Raw genomic sequence first — 24,797 nt, 5'->3', positions numbered from 1 at the left:
ATAAAGACCATTTGTCTTATCTCCCTTCATCACAACCATATAGCCCTTACTGACTCTGATAGCTCCACCTTCACCAGTGTACTTATAATCCAACGAATCAAGTGTGCCCAAAGAAATAAGATTCTTTTTCAAATCTGGAATGTGTCGAACATTAGACAATGTCCGGACAATTCCATCAAACATCTTAATTCGGACTGAACCAATTCCAGCAATTCTGCAAGCCATATCATTCCCTAACAAAACGGAGCCTCCGTTGACCGATTCATAGTTAGTGAACTAGTCCCTCTTGGGACACATATAGAAAGTGCAAGCTGAGTCCATGACCCACTTGTCACTAAAGCGACTACTTGAGTCGCTAATTGCTAGAACAAGATCTAGGTCGTTCGACCTATCATCAGTAACACTAACGGCATTAGATGAACTAGTGTCGTCCACTCTGTTTTTCAATTTTGGACACTCATTCTTGTAGTGACCAAACTTATGGCAGTAATGACATTTGACATTCTTCTTACTGAACGTTGTTTGTGAACTGCCTCTGGATTTCCTCTTATTCTTCTCTGAACCTCTGTCATTTGATCTACCCCTGCCTGAGGACCCCTTAACAAACAAGCCACTAGCTTGTTCATTAGTGTTCTTCACACTCAATTTATTCCTCAACTCCTTAGAATTCAAAGCGGACTTTACATCTACCAAGGAAATTGAATTTCTACCATATAACATGTAATTTACAAAGTTCTCAAAAGATGTGGGTAATGAACATAAAATAATTAACGCTTGATCTTCTTCTTCAAGCTTAATATCTATGTTCCTCAGATCCATAATGATTTTGTTAAATTCATCTAGGTGTTCAGAAATAAGAGTACCTTCCTTCATTTTTAGAGTGTATAACCATTGTTTCAAATACAAACGGTTTGTGAGAGATCTTTTCATGTACAGATTCTCAAGTGCCGACCAGAGACCAGTTGCAGTCTCCTCGTCAGCAACCTCTCTTAAAACTCCATCAGATAGTGACAAAAGAATAGCACTGTGTACCTTTTCTTCTTCTTCTTTCGAAGCAGCCAGAGAATCTTCGGATATCGACACTTCTAATACTTTTGACAAGCCCTGTTGTCGCAGTAAAGCCTTCATCTTGATGCGCCATAAACTGAAACTGTTCTGACCGTCAAATTTCTCCACTTCGAACTTAGCCATAGCCATCCCTCCAGATCTGTTTGAGCCAAGCTCTGATACCAGTTTGTTGGGAATAACTGTAGATCTAAGACTAACTCGAAGTATAGTAGCGGAACTAAACGAAAGAAATTGATGACAATCACACAGAAAGAACACCAAGAATTAAGTGGTTCGACTCAAAATGAGCCTACGTCCACTGGTGGGGTCGGTATCGGAGATTTCACTATCAACAAAGATGGAGTACAGATGAATACAACAAAACTTCACAAAGAAGTTATCTCTCAAAACTCACTCTATAACTTCTCTCTCAAGAAAACACTAAAAACAAGAGAAAAAAGTGATTTCTGAAGTTATGAGAGAAGTGGGCGCCGTTTGGTATTTATAGGAACAGTAATGTTCACTTCTATGAACATTGGCTCGAGCGAACACTCGAGCGAGTGTCGAGCAAACGTAGGTTTTCTGCACTTCGCTCAAGCCAACAGTCGAGCGAGAGTCGAGCGAAGCTCTCTGCCTGAACTCGCTCGAGCTGGGTGTCGAGCGAGGGTCGAGCGAAGCTCTCTGACTTGGATACCGCTCGAGCTGTATGTCGAGCGAGGGTCGAGCGAGGGTCGAGCGAAACTCTCTGTCTGACTTCGCTCGAGCTGAGTGTCGAGCAAGTGTCGAGCGAAGCTCTCTGACTTCATATTGCTCGAGCTAAATCTCGAGCGATGCTTGAGCGAGACTCTCTGTCTGACTTCGCTCGAGCCAAGTGAAACTTCGCTCGAGCGAACCTACGACACATGCACTGTTCCATCTGATTCAAGCCACCTCCTAACAGCCTCGAAGTTACGGCCTGGTTATTTTAATTTTTTTTACTTAATAGTTAAGGAAATGACTATTAATAAAGTTGTATATTTTTTTTATATGTTTAAAGATGTTTAAAAAATGTTTAAAAATATTGATATGCATTAGGGGCATGCTAGCATTGTCCTATGCCATATTGGCAGTGCAGTAAGTTTAGAATCAAATTTTCTAACCTTCTTGGTTCTTCAGAATGGTGTGATGCAAGAACATCATTGATATTTAAGATCAATACAGTTGCCTTGGCCAACTGTCTTGGTTAAACCACGAACTTGAATTTCTTTTCTCTACATAATTACTAACACTAAAAAGCATCTTAAATGTTGAAGTGTGGTATGGATGATTAATATGTGGATGCACTGTGGTTGAATTATTTTATTCTCGAGTCGGTATGCAGAACACGTTATTTACATCATTTAAATGATAATATTTAATTTATAATATTTAAATTTTAAAATTAAATTATAAAATATAAGAATTTTATTAGGCATGTTCTACATATCAGTTTGATAAATACAATTTTTATAAAAAGAAAATCCACCAAAAATGAAAGTATTTTTTTTTATGGAGCCGTCTGCACTGTGTTTCTCAAAGCATATTTGCAGGAATGGAGTTAGGTGAAGAAAGACCCATCGTACTAGAAACCAGATACAGGCCCAATCAACTTGTGTAAGGCCCATTCCTAAAGGGAAACTATGCAGCCCATCTCGGCCCAGTTAAAAGCAAATATAAAAGCTACGAAGGCGTCAAGCTTAAACCCTAACAAAGTCCTAAACCCTAAAAGGATACCAACCATAAGAAATGAAGCGAGCTCTCGTAAGAAATGCCTCTCTCTTCGCTCGCAATGTTCTTCTCTCGCATCCCAGCTACAACCGAAATCCTAGTGTCTCCATCTTCGTCCCTTTGGCAGCTTCGAATAGGCCCCGACTCGGACTCTTCTCGTTCGAGCCAAACTTTTCCAATGAATCGGATTTGACCCTAACCCGGAAGAATCATTCTTCCATTGGTGTTGAAGATGTTAGCGACCAAGGTAAAAGTAGAGATTTAGGATTGGATGTTCTGACTTGGTCTCTGTTTGGTTATTGAGAAACAAGAGCAAAACTAAAGAAAGAAAAAGAAAAATTCTGTAAAATTCAGAGTCTGAGTTCTTCAGTGTGATGAGTGTTCTATACTTGTGCTATTAGTTTTCATTTTGAAAGACCCGAGAATCTGTCGGGCTCTATTATTTTTATTGCCATCTAGTCGGGGAATATGAGATAGCTATTCATATTTATCAAAACAAACAAACATATATATAATATGATCACTATTCGTTATTTGTAGGAGTTAAGAACTTCAAGGCAGTATTTGGGGATTCTGAAGCTACTTGGCTTTGTGGGTTTAGGATCTTTTGACTTTCATCACTTTTTGGGAAAAACTGAATTGTTCAATTCTGGTGTTTGATAATTGTCATTATATCAGGAAGATTCTAATGATCTAGTTTGGTTTCACCAAAAATAAAATAACAAAATTTGTTTTTTTGGGGGGGGAATTGATTTTCTGAATTCAAGGATTTATGGACTTTCATTATCTGCGTTTCAATGGTAGGCAACTACAAATAATCCAATTTATTTTACATTCTTTCGGGCTTTTTTGGTCCAAGCATTTGCAGCTGAATTAATATTATTCAAATGGTTTGATCTTCCAGAGCTTAAAAGGCGCATAGAGAAGTTCTATGCTGGAGATGCAGAAGTGGTACCCTCAATCTTTGAAGTGATTTTGAAGAGGAAATTAGCAGGTGGACATGATGAGGCTGACAATAAGTTGATGGAAGAAATTTGTGGAAAGAGGCAGGAGCCTCTGGATGATATGGATGATGAAGAGCCTGACTCAGATGAAGAGCCTGACTCGGATGAAGAGCCTGACTCTGATTTGGATGAATCATCCTATCAAACTGATGAAGATTTTGATGCAAAAGAAAGTGACGTGAAGAGAAGGATTAGGGATGAGTAATATGCATAATGCAAGAGATGCTATGATTGGTGCTTTTTATGTCACAAGCATATGATTTGACCATGTTGAAAATTCAATATGAACATGTAGGCTTGGTGGCTTTTTTTTATAAGCATGAGCACAAGGACTTGCTATTATATGATAATTGCAATTTGTCTGTTTGCACCTCATGCACTTTATATTGCTAATTAATTCAGAGGAGAAAATTTTTCTTTCTTGTTTCTGTACTCTTCAAGCTTCAAATTTGTTATATATATGACCTGCTATGGTGTGTTTTTACTGTTATTCAACCTTGGCCCTTGGGAGAAAATGGAAGAAACGAAGTACTTATGTTAAAAAAAAAAAAAAAAAGGATTGGATGAAACTATTCATGAGCATGTAAAAATTTATATTTACTCTTAACCACGAGAAACTATTGTTCCTGTTTGATTGATGTGCTTAATGTCACTTTTGGTGAGTATCAAGTTGGGGGATTAGAGGAAATCGTTGATGACTATCCATCTCAACAAACAATGGATTGGAACTGGACACAAAATATTCACAGGTCAGCTACACTGTATGAGAGAATACTGGCAACATTAGAGAAGCAAAAATGGATCTGAAGACGAATTTCAACAGTATGTGGCTATTTGCACCAATGAAGTGGCAAAGTCGAGACCCTAGTAATAAAGTAGAGTGCATGCAATGCATTTCATTGAAGACAAGGGCTATTCAGGTGAAAGAAAGGTTTGGAGAAAGGTGTTTCTAGTATCACTTTGCTGGCCAATCCTAATAGCCGAGAAGGGATTGCTTCCAAATACAGGAGAGCAAGGTGGTGTGACCTTCATCTCCGGACATGGAGCGTCCATTTCCGAATTACAACTGAAGGCTCCAAAGACGTGCAAAGTCATGTCTGATATTATTGACAAGATCAAATGACGACCAAGTACTTGCAAGTGGATTTTGGTGTTTGCAGTGACAGCCGTATGGCTGTGGTGCATGAAGTTAACCTGGATAACTTTTTTTTTTTCATTAATGGTAGAAACCTTAATACTAATATCATTTATTTGTTTGCATTTTCGTTTTTGTCAATGGTTACACTGAAGAACAGGGTACTTGGACATGGACAGTCATTTTGGATATTGTTGACAGGATGAGGTGATGCATACTAGTGCATTTAGGTTGATTTAACAATTTCATTGTCGTGAATGCACTTTTTTGTTCTTAAAAATAAGATCTTAAGATCATGTAATAATTAGTGGTAATAACTGATAATGATGCTTAGTGAGGACGTTGATCATATTATTTATTGGATATATTCTTATTTTTTTTATTGGTATATATGTATTCCTTTAGATGAATTTTGTTAGACTGGGATATTAGTTAGAGCTAAGATATACGTTGTGAAGTTAATGTTGTTATTATTCTAGCTGTGAATATCAGTAATTGATATAATTTATGTTTATACAATATGATATATATGATATTGTATTTATCAAGTCAAGTCACAAACATTTGGGTTTATCCAATTAAATGTGTTCGACCAATTTGTCATGCTTCAGACTGGTTGGGTCGGATTTTCTTGATCCGATCCGATTGGGAATCCAAAATCTTGATTCATTTTTGTTTTGTTTTACGAACCGTGGACGTTCGGGCCAGCTTGTGCGCACCTCAACTAATCCCATGAAGTCCTAAAGTTAACGACCAGGTAAATTTCCAGTGGCCTTAAGGGGACTCGAACTAGTGACCATTGGGGGAGCAAACCTAAGGCCGGACCAGCTGAACTACCTCTCAAGATTAAATTAAGATAAAAGATAATACAAAATCTTGATTCATACAGGCAATTATCTGCCAAAATTGGATTCCTTACCCTCCCATATTTGGGGCGGGTACGGTATCAAGTAAAAACTGAGTATCCGGACTTTAATTTTCAAAAAGGTTAATTTTATATATAAAACTAAGTCGTCTCCAACATTATTTTATGCATGCATTTTGTTGCATACATTTTACATATTGAATATTGGTTTTCTTTTTGATTTTACATGTACTTAGTTGAAAAGCTAATTAGTTGTTTCTAGCTAAAATGTAGTTTTTCATTTTCATATATTTTTATTATCATGGACAATGAACAATGTTCAATGTTCTGAAGTTTATTTCATTACCTTTATTATTTTATCAACATCATTTTCTTTGTTGAATAAAATTTAGTAAAAGAAAAAGGCCTTAGAGACTTCATCCATTTAATTAAATAAGTTCAGTTATAAAAAAATAAGTTAGGTTAAAATTGATTCATATAACTATATACTCATAGCTAGTTATGACACAAATCCAAACCAAACCTAATTGTAATTCCACTTTCTATGGTCATACTCGATTAAGGTTCCATATAGTTTATGTTCTAGATATTTTTTACAACTAGGAGAAACATACATGTACTTTAGACTCACAGTTGAACATTATTTGCAAATGATAGGCTCAGTTTGGATCCCAAACTTATATTAACTTATCATTACAATTTTTTCAAATTTTAATACAAAATATAATAAACAATTCAACTTTTTCAAATCTCAAAATAATAATAATATTAAAAAATAATATTATAATAATATTTTATTCAACTTTTAACTTTCATCTCAAATCAACTCAATTCAATTCAACATTCAAATACAACCTAAAATTAAATATAATGGATTTACATCATATATTTAAGTATTTCTAATTACACTAGAATTTTTTTTTTTTTTTAAACGAAAAATGATATTTACAAGCAAGCGTAGTGTCTCGCATTACTCAAGAGTCCAAGACACAAACCCCTTCAGAAACCAAATCAACCTTAAACCCCTCTCCTTAGAGAGATCGATACAGAGAGAGAGAGAGAAGAGGAGGAGCAGCCATGAAACGCTTGCTGCTCAAAAATGTCGCATTCTACACTCGCAATATTCTTAAGAACCCAAATCCATGTCCTCTCCTAGCCCCACTCGCGCCGTCGACTACTCGGCCCCGCCTCAGATTCTACTCCTCCGAAAATGACTCGTCCGGTGAAAACCCTACCCCTGCTCCCGAGACCAGCTTGGCAACATCCCAGAACAAGGATAGCTCCATCGCAGTCGAGGACGTCAGCAACAAAGGTAAAACGATAGTTGGGATGCTCTGTTTGGATGCTGAGTAAGTGCAAGAAAACACATACGAAAATTGATGTTTCTATTTGATTTTGATGTTGGTATGGTGTTTTGAATCCTTGATAGTTTTCTTATAAAAAATTGAGGTGCTAATCGTTGTATTGGGACCAGTTAAATGGTGGGATCCAAATTTTGACGTTCTTTCCGCTCACCTTACAAAAGACTTTTCGATTATGTCCCTGAGTTGTGGGCAATATGTTATTTGGATGATTCTGTATCGGAATGTGGTTATTCTGTTTGAAGGAAATTGTGAATCGTTTTCATTTATTGGTTTCAGGACTTGAACTGTTCGTGAGTTGATGTATAACTTTATCATATTAATTTGGAGTAAAATATTCAAATTTTGATTTTGATTATGCGGTTCCTAGATTTTCTGGAAATAAGGTGGATTTTTGAAAGTTTTGCCTATTTACTTTATCAATAAAATCTTATTTTACCTTTCAAAAGATAAATTTGTGAAAGTTATTTGGTTTTTTTGAGACTTTATATGTTAGTTTTTTGTCCTCAGACCTGAAAACAAGGATAGAGAAGTATTTTAAAGGCGATGAAGAGGCGCTCCCATCAATACTTGAAGCAATCCTACAGAGGAAGTTGGCAGGGAAACATGAGGACACTGATGATGAGCTGATGGAAGAGCTCCGAATGAAACCTCTGGATGATGTTAAGGACAAAGAATTTGAATCAGATTTTGAGGAAATGCATGAAACGGATGAAGAGATTGATGATTTGTACAATGCAAGGGATATAGTGATGAAGAGAATGGTTAAGGACGAGTTCTTCAACATGGATGACCAGAAGTGGGAGGGGCTTGTTAAGGAAGCAATCGACCATCAGATCATGAAGGACACAAAGGAGTGTGAGGAGATTTTAGAGGATATGCTTAAATGGGACAACCTTCTCCCAGGTTTATCTTTTGCCTTAGTTTGCCTCATTTTATTTTATTGTTTATATGATGTACTTTTACCATAAATGATATATTGTTTCACGTTATGCTGTCTGCTTTTTTGCTTGATTCATCTTAATCACCACTGTAATTATTTTTCATTTTAGTTTTTGGATCAGAACATCTTTTCCTGAGTAGTGCTAGATACAATCATAGGTTATGCAATCATCGCGTACTCCTTTTAAAAAAGAGTGAGGTCCACCATTAAAAAATTAATTTTTTCGTGTGGATCCCATATTTACTCACTTTTTTCAAAAGAGGTGTGCGGTGTTTGCACACTCTATGACTACAAATATCATTTCTCTTTTCTAAATCTTGTATCATTACTTCTAACTTGATTTCATGGGTGCTAACTGCTAAGTCCCATGTTGGCTACTTAGTGAAACCGGTTCTATAAATTATTTTAAGGAAGTTTCAAATTGACCAGTCTTGTTGGGATTATAGTGTAGATGTGGCTAGTGCTTTCCCTGCATGGTTAAAAATGGTATTAGAGCTAGGTTTCAATCTTGGGATTCATAGATTATGGCCTATCAAAAAATTTAAGAGGGGGTTTTGTAACACCCTAGTCCCACATTGGGGAGTACAAATAAACCACTTAGAGTCATAAGTTATGAAGGTATTCATGAGTGCTAAGTCTCTCCTTTACTACTTATTAAGTGAAACTGAAGTTTATAAATGATTCTAGGGAAGTTTCAGATTTGTTAGTCTAGTTGGGTTTATATCATAGATGTGGTTGGCACTTTCCCTGGGTTGTTATATATAGTATCAAAGTTGCCTAGTAAGGCTAGTCATGTGACACTCAAGCTCATATGACATAGCCCTAAAGAGGACGTTAGGAATATAAAGGGGGAGTTTGTTTGTAGCACTCCAATACCACATGAGGAATATGAATAGCCATATAGGGAAAGTTATAAAGGTAATCATGGGTGCTAAGTCCCACTCTACTTGGTGAATTGGGATTTATCAGTGATTTTTTTTTTTTTTTTTTATAAGTAAGAAATTCCATTGATCAAACAAAACTAGGCAAAGCCCATGTACACAGAAAGTATACAAAAGAGAGACAACTAGTTACATTCTAGAAAGCTGAAAAGATAGCAAAAACTCATGAACATTCCCTCCCTTTAAAACTATAGTAGAAAGCCATTGAACCAAAGAAAGTACAAAAAAATTCCATAATTCCCCCATAGCTCTCTCCTTCTTGTTGAAGCACCTCTCATTTCTTTCCATCCATATCCACCACAATAAGCACAAAGGAGCCATCCTCCACATTGCAGCCAGATGAGGTCTATGATGATGCCTATTCCAACATGCTAGGAGCTCCACCACACACTTGGGCATAACCTAAGTCAACCCAGCTCTACTAAATAATATGCCATCCCATAACTCCCTTGCCACCTCACCATGCAGAAAAAGGTGTTCAATCGATTCACCATTGTTTTTACACATATAACACCACTCCATTACGATCATCTCCTGTTTCCTTAAATTGTCAGCTGTCAAATTCTTTCCTAAAGCTGCTATCCAAGTAAAAAATGCAACTTTGGGAGGCACATGAACTCTCCAAATACCCTTCCATGGAAACGCAATAGGCTGATAATTTGTCAGCACCTTATAGAAAGATTTAACAGAAAATCTTTTACTCCCCGAAGGTTTCCACAGCATTCTATCGCTCCCATTACCTCCTATCCTCTTGGAATAAAGCAAGCTGAAAAAACCTGCTATCACCTCAACTTCCCAATCTTGCGCATTTCTAGAAACGATCATATTCTAATGCACTGTACCATTGGGTCAACACAGCACATCTGAGACAACGGCGTGCTGATTTCCAGCCAATCTGAAAACACCTGGAAAAGCAGAAAATAGAGCTCTCTTACCACACCATTCATCAAACCAGAACCTAATTCTTGTGCCCTCTCCAACCTCAAAATTGATGTGTTGCAAACACTTTCCACCCCTTTCTAATAAATTTCCAAAGACTCACACCATAAGACCCCCCTACACACCAATCCCCCCAATCACAAACATACTTCCAACCCACAACCATTCTCCACAACGAAGTCCCTTCCAATTGACTAGTTTTAAGGAAGTTTTACATTGACTAGTCTTTTTGGGGTTATAGCACAGATGTGGCTAATGCTTTTCCTAGGTTTTTACCCATCGGGGATGGATTTGTTATCTGTGAAGTGAGTAGTTGAGGCCAAGCTGAAAGTGTTTTGCCTCTATTCCATGGGTTAAATTTATGGCAATTTATATTAGTTGTTCTCCCTTGGTATTGACTTAAGTGATCATATAACTTTCGATGAGTGGCTGGCATGGATTGGCAGGCTAAGGTTTAATATCTCTTTTAAGCTAATGACCAATTGTAATACCTTAGTGTGTATAGGAATGTGGTAAATGGGGCCCTACATTGCTTGGGAGGGAGACTTTCAAGCCTTTATAATGATTCTTAGAGCCTATAGTGACCTTGGCTGGTACTTTTGTAGTATGGACTCAGATGTGGCTTGGGCCTTTCTTGGGTCATTACACCGATGATCCATGTTCACTTTGTTCCTATTTCTATTCAGCTGTTTTAAGTGGATTTTGATGGATATGTACGCATAATTTGTGCAAAATATTCTGCTTTGATTCAACACATATGTAAGTAGTAATGGATATAACATACAAGATATGTATATGTGTTTTTGTATTCCTGCTATTTTTGTCTTCCACTTTCTCCTTGCTTAGAACCTTCTATGGAGTCATTGATAGTCTTAGGTTCAGATCTGATTAGTCAAAAGGAAGATTTGGTATCACGAGTGAGAATAATTATCATGGTAATTTAAAAGGGACCTCAATGGTGACAATAACAATGGACAGCAACAATATAGATGTTGAGGAGGTTTGGGATTTGAATGCGATGGTGGGTTGGAAATTATGGGTTTGTCGTTGGTGCCTTGTGAGGAGGAATGTTTAGGGTTGGGAGTGCAGTTGGGAGCTGTGTCTAAGGAAAATGTTGTTCCCATGGTATCTCTTTCTCCGATAAACAATATAGTGGGTTCATCATCGGATTGGTTTTTGCATAAGGTTAACGAGATTCAATAGTGTGTGGGGATTTCATATGAAGGATGTGACAACCACTTTACAACACTACTCATTGCGATTGAGGCTGGCCACTCGCTTGAAATCAAATCAAGATTTTAAGAAAAGCAGGGAGTTGAAGCGTCTTTCTCAAGCAATCAACTACGATGCTAAGGGAGGTAGTTCAAGTCAAAGGGAGACTAAAGGGAGGGCATTATAAAACCATCTCGTAAAGGGAGTTTCGGGTGGAGTATTAGTCTTACGGGAAACAAGTGGTTGGGGTTGGGGAGGTGTATTCTTTTCCCATTCAGGCTTGGTGTATTTTGGATAGATTTCTAATTTTCATGGCCTTGTTGGTCATTAATAGGTGCTCTCTAGTATGGGCTAGGTGTTTCTTGTATACGTGCAGTGTACTTTGTAATTCCTATTGATATTAATATATATATATATATATATAATATTTATACTTATACAAAAAAAGGAGGTAAATGGGATAGAAAAAACTTGTTGGAGCAGCAGATATGTTATTTGAGCTCGAGTTTTTTGTGTTAGTGGTTTTGGGTAAGTGAAATTCAGCATTTCATCATCTTAGTTTATATGAGATTGATGATAGTTGAAGAGTTATGACCAGAAGCCATGATGTAGGGGAACTCAGCACTGGTTATCAGTTATTTTCGAAGCATAGTTTTCATTACTTGGAAAAGCTGTTCCTTCTAATTAGATTGTTATTCGCTTTCTGTGAGTACTTTTCTAGTTATTGAAAGAGTTCCTCTGATGGAATGCCTGATTGTTCTATGTCAAATATCCAGCTTTCTGCCTACAGACTGTGTAACCTTACATTTCTATTTATTTATTGTTTGTGCAGTGTGTCTGGTTTCTTAGAGGCCAGATCTTTCGTAACTTTTAGCTCTGAAACAACCAAATGTATATAATCAATCATTAAATTTCTTGGTTGTTTGCATAAATGTATATTGTAGTCAATTATTCGGCCAATCAATGCATCTTATTTTGATGCAAAATGGCATCTACTGGATATTTCTTTAACTGCAGTTTTCTTCAGATGAGATAAAGAAAAAGGTTGAAGAGAGGTTCAATGAGCTAGGGGATATGTGTGAAAGAGGAGAGATTGAAGCTGAAGAAGCTTATGATCTGTTTAAGAAGTTTGAGGATGAGATGGTCACAGAATGTAAGAATATAATGGAAGCCGAGGGCCCCCCCAAATTTGATGAGACTGATGTGCCAGACATGAAAAAGGACTTAGATGACCCACCTGGTGAGGGGCCTATCCTTAGGTGGCAGACACGGGTAGTCTTTGCTCCTGGTGGTGATGCATGGCACCCCAAAAACAGGAAAGTGAAAATGTCTGTTACTGTGAAAGAGCTTGGCCTTTCAAAGCATCAATTCCGCCGACTCAGGGAATTGGTTGGGAAAAGATACCATCCGGGGAAAGATGAGCTTACAATCACTAGTGAGAGGTAAGATCAACAAACAACAGCATACCATCTTTGTTTTTGTTTTTGGTCCTTGGCCCTTTTCTGAAATCCTAGAAATCATGGAGAGACGATATGACCAAACAGAAAATGGAATGCTTCAATCTTCTAGTCATGGATATCTGGTCATGAGATGAGGGTTATGTTTTTTACCCTTGAACTAATTGTTCCACAACAACCACAATATTTGCATTCTATGCATCAACATTTTTCTGTAAGATATTTTCTTCTAGGAAAATGGAAAAGACTCACTTACCCTTTTTTTTTTTTAAGTTTTTTTTTTTTTTTTGGGGGGGGGTGGGGTATTCGGGTTTGTAACTGTTAAAAACCTAGTTGTGCTTTTCAACTCTTTTTAATTATACATATGCCTTGGGATGTGCACTTTATGCCATGTGTCTCTTTTTCTGGACTGAAGGTTTGAACATCGTGAGGAGAACAGAAAGGATTGCCTTAGGACTCTCTATTCCCTCGTCGAAGAAGCTGGGAAAGCAAAGAAGCTGGTGGAGAATGCCCGAACCTCATATGTCAAGGAGAGACTTAGAGCTAATCCTGCATTTATGGAGAGGTTGCGTGCCAAGACCATGAGAACACGAGAATCTTACATTGCGTCCTCTTGAAAATTTGCTTGGAAATTGGCTGTCTCAGGGAATAATAGAATTACTGGTTTCATTGTATGATTCCTTGATATTTGCTTTGTTTCACATGATTGATGACTGCTCCACAAGTATTTTAATTGCAATGGAGTTTGTTCTCAAAAGTTTTGAGGCAAAATAATGTTCCTGTCAGTTGATGACTTTATGTTCCCATTGCTGACAAAGCCCCTTGGATGCTAATTTATTTCTTGCATCTTGGTTTATGCTGTCAATACCAAGACTAGGAAGGGACCTATTTTTGCCTGTCCTTGTCGCCTAATATTTTCTCAACTTTCAAACCTTTGGTAGAGTGAAGAAAAGCTTTAAAGTGTAGGCCAAGCCCGTAAGAAAGCAAAGATGCTAAGAACCCCTGGTGCTAAGATTCGTCATTCGTTCATAAGAAAACTAAGCCACTGGTACTGTCTCTCTGGTCCTTGCTGCTTTGCTGGTGGAATCCAGCACCTGTAAGGCATTTACATCATATTCAAGCTTTAGGTTCGAAGTCCGAAAGGCAACACAAGTTGAGAAGAGGGCGGAAAGAATAATTCTATTTAAAAGTCTTTACATCACATATCATTCATGTGACATGATCTGATTTGGAAGATATGAAACTTGAATCTTCAAATCAAATTATACTATACAGATGATGTTTGGTGTAAAGACTTTCAAATTGCATTACTCATGCATTTAAATGTTTATAAAATATTTATTTAAATAATAATAAATATTATAAGATTCAATTATAAATCTATTGTAAATCAATTTCTCTCAATGAACTCTTGGGGTTAAGATTTGGATAGGAGTCTAAGAATATTCCGATTAAAGAATTATTAAGTTGTTGTAAAGTACGAGATACATGATATCTGAAATTAATAAAGGATATCATATCAATAAGAACCAATAATTACATAAAAATAAGTTCTTATGGACGAGATATATTTATTTATGAAAAAAATATATTTATAAGTCTAATTTTAAACTGTAAAAGTTTTCTACGTCAATTATGTTAAGAACTGATAAGTGTTTTGACTTTAAACATTGTAATAAACTCACTATAAATAATATGTTATTACACCGACTTATATGCAGTAAAAAAAATAAAATTAATTTATCGAATTCTCGTCTATTTAATTTGGCTAACAAGACACATGAAATAATTTTTGTTACACTATAAAAGTTAAAATCAATATTAGATATAATCATGGATTGTGTAAGCGTTGTGTGTATATATATATATATATATATATATATTTTAAAAAGTAGAATTTACTATTAAAAAAAGTAAAATTTTCATGCGAATATCATATTTATTTAAAAAGTAATGCTAGATACAAGTCCTAAATAGATAAGTCTCGTACAAGCCTTTTGTAAAAAGAAATAGGTCCTACTAATAAAGAATAGCTTTTTTTACATTTTTTTAATATGGAGTCTACTTTTTTATAAGAGCTTGTATGAGGTTTATCTATTTGAGACTTGTACAAATAATTTCTCTTAGTTAAAAGAAAACGATAGAGTTATTGAGAGTTGGGTCTCGGCATGGGTCGACATTTTATTTTTTTTTTTTTACTTAGTGATTAGAAATATATATTTTAATGATATTGTGAATTTTTATTTTTAAAAAATGTTTAAGAATATAAAAAAATTTATAAAAATAAAATAAAAAATGAAGATTTGGCCTTCGTAATCTTTATTCAATTTGTTTAAAAGAGTGGATGGAAGTTGCGCATGGACTGCAAAATATCATTTTCCTTTCTTGAAAGCCAAACTACATTATATGAGACATGAGTAGGACGGGAGTATTAAATAAATAATATTAACCATCCCAATCAGACCGCAGCTTAGGGAAAGAAAGACGGCAGCTTGACGAGGGAACAAAAGACAAAGCATCGTTTATTTTTGCTGTTAAAATGAGATAGAGATTAAAATTAAAAATATATATTTTAATATTATTTTTAGTTTAAATTTTAAAATATTAAATTATTTATTTTATTTTATATAAAAATTTTAAAAGAATTATAATAATTAAATAAAATAAAATGAAATGAATGGAGAGAAATTGTGAAGTGAAACGTGTCTTTTTATCTGGGAAGGTATGCTTTGAATCGGATTGGAGAATGATGCTCTCATCGGGAACAATCATAGGCAAGGATTTCTTAGGAAAGTTTCTATTTTTCGTTACAACTTTGGGCGTTGTAGGAATTTTGGTTCGTTAATCTGTTCGGCACATGTCGAACAGCACGGTCGTGCACTCCTCGGTAGAATGGAAAGCAAGTTCCTCCTCAGAGATGAATCAATGCCAGTATACCCTCGTGCCAATACAAGAGGTCACAAGGAAACAAGGGTTTCCAAGTCCCGTTCCTGTTCAAGTTGCCGTCATCGGGATTCGCAATGCTGCGATAAAACGACGGAGTGTCTCTGCACCGCCTGCTTGCTGTGTGTTTGTTGTCCTCTGGCCGTGGTGTGGGGTTGCATCAAACTCCCCTGCAAGATAGGATTGCATGCTGCCAAACGTGCAAAGCACTGGGCTTGTTGTGGGTCTGACAAGAGGGATTTTGCGTCGTATTCTTCGTTTTCTGACATCGATTCGGATGCTCTGCCAAGAGATACGCATGGAGGCTCAAAGACTTTGGCTGATCCGAAGAAGAGAACGACACAGACGGCTAATGGATTAGAGTTTTCCAGGACTACGGCTGGCCGGAATTCCAGGTAGAAATTCTTGGTGGGTTCTATATTCCTCCAAAGTCACCCGGAAAAATCCGGCTACTTCGTTTATATCTTTCAATTCCCGATCTTGATGCCCGATTCGTCATTGTTTCGTGATGTCGGATTGCGTGATACCAAGTGTTTGATCCCTCATCCCTGCATATAAGTTTATGGGGTCTGTACGAGTGGGGAAAACTTTTTGGTTTTGGATTTAGATGATTTTTGCTCCATTCGGGTTTGGATTGCGTAGAAACAATGTGAAAGGTGCATATGCAATTGATACACACTCTTTTCTGCTCATTGTCACAAGTGCATGTTCTCAAATAATCGATAAATTGCCTGCACACCACGCGTTCGAAAGAATGCGAAAGAGGCTTTCAACGAGCTCACCTTGCACTTCAGTTTTAAGCGGAATGAGTACATATATTTGGGGGGCCGTATGTACGAGTGTTTATATGTAACTAGTATGCATTCTGTCATTTATAGTGGAAATATATATTATTTTTAGTATATATTCAATTCCATGTCATGGTTAATCAATGTATAACAAACAAACCTTATATACCAATGCATAACCTTTAATAAAGCTGGAAGTGGTTATGGAGGTATCATCAGGATTGTGAATCCTTATGGAGGGTAGTGATTGATTCTAAGTGTGAGAGTTTTTTGGGGGGAGGGGGGATGGTGATCTCATGAGGTAAGAGGTACTTACGGTGTGGGGCTGTGGAGAAATATTAAGAGTGGTTGGGATGCTTTTGCAGAACATGTTAATTTTGTGGTAGGTGATGGCTCCAGAATTTGTTTTTGGCACAATCCATGGTGTGGTGGTAGGGTTTGTTGTTTTTCCAAACCTTTTTGGAATTACTCAAAATCTGGATGCTTCATTGGCTGAGGTTTTGGACTGTTCTAGTGGTTTACCCTATTGGAATGTCCACTTTACTAGAGCTGTGCATGATCGGGAAATGGATGTAATTTCTGATTTATTTGGCTTATTATATGCTACATAGCTTGGTCGGGCTGAGAGGGATAAGATGGTTTGGATTCATACCGGTAATAAGAAGCTTTCAATTCTATGGGATGTTTTCTAGCTTGAATATGGTACACTCTTTTCCTTGGAAGAGTAACGTGCCTTCAAAGGTTGCGATCTTTGGCTGGTCTGCTTACTTAGGGAAAGTTCTGACCTTGGACAGTCTCAAAAAGCATGGATTAATTGTTATGGATTGGTATTTCTTACGTAAAAAATATGGTGAAATGGTTGATCATTTGTTACTTTATTGTGAGGTGGCAAAGTAGTCATGGTATGAAGTGTTTAATAGGATTAGAGTGGCACGGGTGACACCTAGGAGGGTGGTGGATCTTTTGGGAATATGATTCCTTTATGTGTGTGGTGTATTTGGGTTAGGAGAAATGTTCAATGCTTTGAAGATAAGGGGACGAACTTAGATGTTTTTTCGTTAATACCTTATTTCTGTAGCCTACTGCCATTGTCTTTAATGGAACTAGTGTCCATGCTTTTCTTGTTTCTTTTTTCAGTTCCTGACTTGTAACTAGGTTTCGGTATTTGAATACTTTTTGTGCGCTTGGGTTTTGCCTTGTTACTTGTCTTAATAAAATTTTCTTATTCATAGAAAAAAAAAATCAAATTGAACAGTAAATGGATCACATCATATTTTTTTGTTCATGTAATTTCTTGTGGAAAAAAAAAAAGAATTGAAAAGAGAAATGATAGTTATAGTCGTGAGTATGCAAGCGTCGCGTAATCACTTTAAAAAAAATAAATAAATACGGGATTTACATGAAAAAGAAATTAATTTTTTAATAATGAATTACACTCTTTTTCAAAACGACTGCACGATGCTTGCAGACTCCACGACTATACATAACATTACTCTTATAAAAAAAAAAAAAAGATACCTTTTAACTTATAAAAGTTAAGGCTTTTGAGCTTTATAAAAAAACATCAATACACTGCCAATTGTTATAGTTTTTTTAAGTCCATATATATGGAAATATATTTTTAGGTTTCGGTGGAAAGTTTTTTGGATTTTAAAAAATATAGATACATTTTATATATATATATATATATATATATATTTGTGAAGACTAGAAGATCATAGATGGAGTTAGAAGAGGATTTTTAGATTTTGGAACAAGATCAAAAGGTTTTCCTTTTTAAAATCTTTTGAAGAGGTTAAATGGATTTTTTTCTTCCTAATTTTTATTTGAATTAAAAGAGATTTTTAATATCTTTTTAAGAGACTAACTCGTTTGTTTTCATAGATAAGATGAGTTGAAATGAAAGTTGAAAATTGAATAAAATATTGTTAGAATATATTTTTTTAATATTATTTTTGTTTTGAGATTAGAAAAAGTTAAATTGTTTATTTTATTTTGTACGAGAATTTAAAAAAATTATAATAATTAGATAAAATAAAATTGAGTTGAGAGATTTTATGAAAACAAACGAAAACTAAGTTAGTTCCTCCATTGCTATCAATATATGTAAATCCAAAAAGTAAGAATATGGTATACATTTTAATTTTTTTTTTATTTAAATCACTGAAATAGAATACTATTTAAAAATACTCACTCTGTGATTATAGATGAAAACCTATATAGCTAAAAATTATATTTTTCTAAGAAAAAGGAGGAAAAAATTAAATAAGATAATCACTTTTTTTATTTTTTCATACGAAAAGTAGTGCCAAGTGTTAGGTGAAAAATGATTTAAGAAAAAAAAAAGTGTTAGTTGATAAACAGAAATAAAGAGAGGAAAAGGAAGTAAAATGGTGTTGTCAAGAATGGGATTCGAACCCATGCCCTTTCGGACCAGTACCTGAAACTGGCGCCTTAGACCAACTCGGCCATCTTGACTTCGGTGTAAGGATTGAACATAAATTTATATTTAAACATAAATATGTTTATTCTACTTTTATATAATGATAAATGCAAATTATTTCTTTATGTTTCTTTTTCAATGGCAATAGACAATAATATTTTAATATCTAAAATAGAGCTGAATTTTGTAAGAGATAAATTATTAAAAATAATTGATTGTAGTTTTGTATCTAAGGAATAAATAATAAATGGGCAATATATACAAAGTAGCGATATAAATACAATTATTTATTTATATCGTATAATTCATACTACACACCATCCACATGATATAATTTGATTTATTAGATTTAATTTTAAAATCTATCTTTAAAATTAAATTATTCCACGAAGATGATTTGTGGTGTAAAGCTTTCAAATAGATATATTCTTAATTTTGAGTTTCCACTTGTTTATTTATGATGATGATTAACTTGATGATTATTTAAAGAAAAATACTTTAGCCACAAAGAGATCTTACAAAAAAAATATTTTAAATAGCTTATATATAGCGGAAATATATACAAAATAGATTGAACTCGATATAGATACATTCAATATACATATATACATACATACAAACTAAATAAATATATTTATATAAACTCAAAATTAGTTGATGAAAGTCTGGAGACTAAAGTCTTCAGATATAATTTCAATGTACATACAAAAAGGAAAAAATAGCTTCTAAATTTCCCAAGACTACCAATTCTTTTCCTTTCTTGCATTTAGAAAGTAGAGCATTCCTTTTCATTAACTTATGATTTTCTGCAGTGAATTAAATAGGTAAATCTGCAGATACAGTTTAAACCCAGCAGAGATTATGCAGAGGCCAGACTGCTATACTCTTGGCTAGAAGAAAGTATATATAGAAAAGAACAGTAACAAGAAAGTGTAACTGAAGCTGCATGATGATAATATTATTAGACACAAGCTTCTCCAATTAGAACAAGCATTATAGAGACTACAAAAAACCAATTATAAACAGATCAGTAGTTTAGCATCTAGCTAGGCTAGCTCTCTCCTAAGCTGCTTCAATATCTAATCATGGATATCCAACATCTCCTTTGGTTTTGGGATTGGGAAAGAATAGAGGCAGAAAGGAACTCATCCGCCGCATGCTGCACCACATCCGGTGGCACATCCGGCGCCATTGAACTCTGTGTCGGTTGTTGAGTTCTTCTCCTTGGAGACACCACTAGCACAGGAGAAGATTATGACTGAGATTAAAGAAAGGGAAACCAGAACAGCCCAGAAGAGTAGGAAAGCATTACAAAAATCACCAACAGTACTACCTCCCTGATCACCAATTAGTTCCCTCACCATCTACCTCTCTCTGGTACTCTATCTGTGGTTTGCTAAGTTTGCTCTTAGTCCTGGGAAGTGAGCATCTTAATTTTACCAGTACTTGGGCTTCTTTATATAAGCTCCAAGGTCAACAAACAGGTATAATCAATCTCTCTCTCTCTCTCTCTCCAAGTTCTTCTAAAGTTTAAGACTTTTTTGATCAATGATGCTTTAAAATTTAAAGTTTAGATATAAGAAGATGGGTGTGGTGCCCCATACAAAAACACTAATTTGTTTCATTAAGTTTTTACAACTACTACTACTTAGGCTGTCTTTTTGGCAAGAATAATATAATTTATGGATGTTGCAGTTGATGAATAATATAAAAGAATTTGGTAAAATTACAAGAGAAAAAAGGCATTTTTATTTCCATTATGGGGGTTTGGAGGTTTCCCATATAAGAATTCGACAACTATATATGCTGCCATACGATTTTCCACTAACAAGTAAACACATCTTTAACAATAAGAGACCAGAAATTCTCTAGATTATATGCATGCATCTTCATGTAATCCTCCAAAAAGCTGTTAGAGCAGATGGTTTTGATGATGATCAATTTCATTGGTTCATATATTTAATTTGCATCTTTCTATAAATACTTGATTAAGAGTATAAACATATTATATGATGCCTAAATCATTTTTTGAACACATATTAATGTTGTCTGATCAGTAATTCATACAGACAGCGAAATAAATGGTGTATGAACCATGCATTTTATATATTTATTTTTCTCGCAGTCTTATAAAAGCTAGTAAAGTTCATACAAGACATTTAGGACATGATCCTATAAATATTACATGAAATCAAACTCCCATATATGATTAAAGATGGGTGAAAATGAAAAATGAAAAACTCCCAAATGAGATGAATTATGTCACATTTATCTCATATATAGGGAGTTTTATATATCATTTTTTAGTAGATTTGTGTGGTTGTTTATTTACTAAATTTTCTATTTTAGTTAGTGGTTGGATCTTGACTTTATTTTTACAATACACTAATGGACCACTGATCATCTAAGTTCAAATTCAAATTCTCTTTCCTATCTTTTGGCTCCTCCTCTCTCTCTCTCTCTCTCTATATATATATATTCCTTCCCACATTTATGCTCTAGACTTCATGTGATTCTCTTTTCTCTGCACTAGAATTGGCAGGCAAAACCACGAGTTTTGACATGAAGAGATCTAGAATAGTGGGTCAATATTGCCACCACAAACTATAATGGTTGGGGACACTTTCTTGTCATAAAATGGACATGGGTGGATGCAATATGCTAGCATTATTACATAGCAAGTGTCCTTTAGAATGATCCAACGGCTGGATAATGATGGTACTGGTGTCGACCTTTGGTTAAAGAGTCTAGTCAGCACATGCAATTATCAAACTGGCCTTCATGTTTTACATGATGCTCAATAATTCAAGGCTTTTTAACTCTCTCCTAGATGTTGATGACTTGGGGAGGCTGGAACTAGTCCTCCAATAGAATCTCTATAAGTGTTCCAAAAGGGATTTTTGAAATATAATTACTAGCAGAAGTGGAGTTTTCTTGCAGCCAACTTTCTGAAAAAGAGAACAATAATAGCACTAAAAAAATAACATTATTATTACTAGGGTTGCACATTGCCAATTAATTACTAATTAAGGAGATTGTGGAAGCCAATAAGGAATTCATGTCACTAGCATTTTCAAGACAACTCCACAAAGCTTTAAGGATACTTGTAATTAGTTTGTTGATTTGCTACACATGCAAGATAATCTTAGCTATCTCCTTGTTCTTTGTGAATCTGGTCTCTTTATCTTTTCTCCTTTTTTTGCACCCTAAAATCTTGCACCACGTGTTTCTGAATGACTTTGCCTCTTCCATTTTACTTAGCACTCACCAAATAAAGATTTATTTACATGTCCAGCTGATGCATGGGTTTCCCATTTATCAGGATTTTAATGGGTTATTGAATAAATGCAGTCTGAAGTAACCTTTGTGCTGTGATTTTTATCAGCAGATCTAGGTTCAGTTCATGCTATACGTCAACCAAAATTACAGTAGATCAGTCTTAAACTGAAGCTACTTTTGTCTTCATGTTCAACCAGATTGATTGAAGTTTTTGCAGAGCAAAGACTACACTTTAAGGAATTAAGCTGCAGATTCAAAGTACACAGAAGACAAAATCAAAAGCTTCTGTTGTATATATGCACAATATAAGGAAGCCCCACCCCCCCCCCAAAAAAAAAAAAAAAAAAAAAAAGCAAAGGGTTGAGATCTCATTAGCTGTTGGACAACTTAGACTGTTGGAACTTTTGAGCTCCACTTAAGCAAACACAATCTTAGTGGAACTGTTGCAGTCCGACCAAATCTGTAGTACTGTTTCCAACTAATTAGGTTATATATGTTATTGAATTATAATTTGCATGCATCAGGTGGTCTTTAATTTAAATGCATGTGCCGGTGGATCAGGACTGTCTATATGTTATTATATATAGAACATGCTGCAGGTACAAAGGAATGTATATGTGATTGCCGATTGGCGTGAACTATATGCTTTGAAACTTTGAGCCGCTCAACGCCGAGAACCATGGAGAAACTCAGAAATTGTTACAAGGGGCTGGGCAAAACTATTCTAAAGTTTTAACTCGATTGTAGCATTATTCTGTCATTTCCGAATATGGCCAATCTGCCACTCTCTTTTGATGGTTCTACTCACATATCCTTATTCGATGAGTTAACACATCATAATATATACTCTAGGTATTAACCTTAGGGCTTGTTGGGGGAGTGAGATGAGATGAAAATTTTGTGATTAGTAGTAAGATAGTTTATAAATAATAGTGAAATAGTTTGAGTTTAGTATTTTTTGGGTTTTGAGAAAGGAGAGAGAAAAATTTGAAAAAAAAATATTATAAAATTAAAATATTGTAAAAATATAGTTTTATAATATTATTTTTGTTTGAGATTTGAAAAAGTTCAATTTTTTTTTTAAATTTTTTATTTGAAAATTTGAAAAAATTGTAATGATTAGTTTGAAAAAGTTGTAATGGCTAGTTTGAAAATTTTGTATTTAAATTATGTTTGAAAATGAGATAAAATGAGATTAGATGAAAAATTTGATTGTTAAAAGCTTCCTAAAATTTGATTGTTGTTTAGTTGTTAATAGTAAGGGGAGTAGTGGTGGTTTAGCCATGATCTGGAAGAATACAATTGATGTTCAGTTAAACAATTATACTAGGTGGCATATCAGTGTTCTGGTTACAACAAGAGAGCATAGCTTCCCTTGGATGCTCACTGGATTATATGGCTACCCTATCACCTGTTAAAGAAACCTTAGTTGGGACCTGCTAAAGGCCTAACAACCTACCCCACCCATGCCATGGATTTGCATTGGTGATTTTAATGAGATAATCTGGCAAAGTGAGAAAGTTGGGGACGTAAATAGACCTTACAAGCAGATGGAGGCCTTTAGAGAGACTATTGAATCCTGCTCTTTACACTTAGTGTCTACTAAAGGCCAGAGATTTACTTGGTTCAACAACAGATGTGGTAAGGGCCTTACCAAAGAGAGACTTGATCGTGCCTTGGCAAATTCAGAGTGGAAAAACAGGTTTCCTGATGCATTATGCTATGTGTTACCTACTTTGAAGTATGACCATTCCCCTCTCAATTTACAGATGCTGGCAAGAATTTCCCCAAGAAGCAGAATAAGGCCTAAGTTTAGGTATGAAGCAACTTGGTCCCTTATTGAGGAGTGCTCTAATGTCATTCAAAATGCTTGGAATAGAGAACTTGTTGTCTCTGAGGCAAGTTCCCTCTTTAGACAAAAGCTATCCTCCTGTGCACTGGAATTGGAAAGATGGACCTCAGTTAAGAAACATAAAGGAGCTGCACTAATAAGACAGAAACTGGCCAGAATTGCAAATATACCAAAAGAGGCGGTAGAAGACCATATCCATACAATGCATCAATTATAGAAGGAGGTGGAACATTGTCTGGCAAAGGAGGAGCTAAAATGGAGGCAAAGGGCCAAACAACATTGGTTGAAGCATGGTGACAGAAATACGAAGTTATATCACATGCATGCTACCCAGAGACGACAAACTAACACTATCACTCAGATTTTGGACCAACAAGGCAAACATGTTTCTGCTAAACACCATATAGCTGGTGTCTTCTCTCAGTTTTACTCCCAACTGTTCTCATCCTCTAACTCATCTAAATTCAATGCATGTCTACAAGGTATGGAACAAAAAGTTACTAATGCTATGAACTCCAAACTTCTCCTCAGATTCACTGAAAAAGAAGTAAAGGATGCAGTTTTCCAAATGAACCCTCTTGGTTCCCTAGGAGTAGATGGATTCCCAGCCCATTTCTATCAAACTTATTGGGATAGGATTGGGTACGAGACTTGTAAGTTTGTCCTTAATATCCTTAATTGGGGGGGGGGGGGTTCCTTAGAGAGTGTAAATGATACTTTCATTTCACTGATTCCTAAAGTGAATGAGCCAAAAAGAATTTCTGATTTCCGGATCATCAGCCTATGCAATGTTAGTTATAAAATTGTTTCTAAAGTTTTGGCAAATGGGCTCAAACTTATAC

General features: G+C 35.4%; 1 protein-coding gene and 1 non-coding gene across 2 annotated transcripts; one reads left to right on the top strand and one right to left on the bottom strand.

Moving 5' to 3' along the window:
* The first annotated feature begins 2,811 nt into the window (after positions 1 to 2,811).
* Positions 2,812 to 13,539, top strand: LOC109010669. The gene is made up of 6 exons (XM_018991566.2): positions 2,812 to 2,867; positions 5,671 to 5,689; positions 6,929 to 7,109; positions 7,669 to 8,064; positions 12,221 to 12,635; positions 13,066 to 13,539. Exons 1-6 carry the CDS (start codon positions 2,812 to 2,814, stop codon positions 13,265 to 13,267), a joined length of 1,269 nt encoding a protein of 422 aa, XP_018847111.1. The 3' UTR covers positions 13,268 to 13,539.
* Positions 13,540 to 18,778: 5,239 nt separating this feature from the next.
* TRNAL-CAG lies at positions 18,779 to 18,859 on the bottom strand. Its single transcript has one exon. It is a non-coding gene; the product is annotated as a tRNA-Leu (tRNA).
* Between the last annotated feature and the right edge of the window lie 5,938 nt (positions 18,860 to 24,797).

This window comes from Juglans regia, chromosome 15, assembly GCF_001411555.2.
Source record: "Juglans regia cultivar Chandler chromosome 15, Walnut 2.0, whole genome shotgun sequence".
Lineage (NCBI taxonomy): Eukaryota > Viridiplantae > Streptophyta > Magnoliopsida > Fagales > Juglandaceae > Juglans > Juglans regia.
The sequence above is the reverse complement of the archived record's forward strand: the minus strand, read 5'-3'. Positions and strand labels throughout refer to the sequence as shown.

Coding starts and splice junctions, on each gene's coding strand:
- LOC109010669 (XM_018991566.2), top strand. CDS start 2,812: ATGAAGCGAGCTCTCGTAAGAAATGCCTCTCTCTTCGCTCGCAATGTT. Junction 7,110..7,668: donor CGAGGACGTCAGCAACAAAG/GTAAAACGATAG, acceptor TTTTGTCCTCAG/ACCTGAAAACAAGGATAGAG. Junction 8,065..12,220: donor ATGGGACAACCTTCTCCCAG/GTTTATCTTTTG, acceptor AGTTTTCTTCAG/ATGAGATAAAGAAAAAGGTT.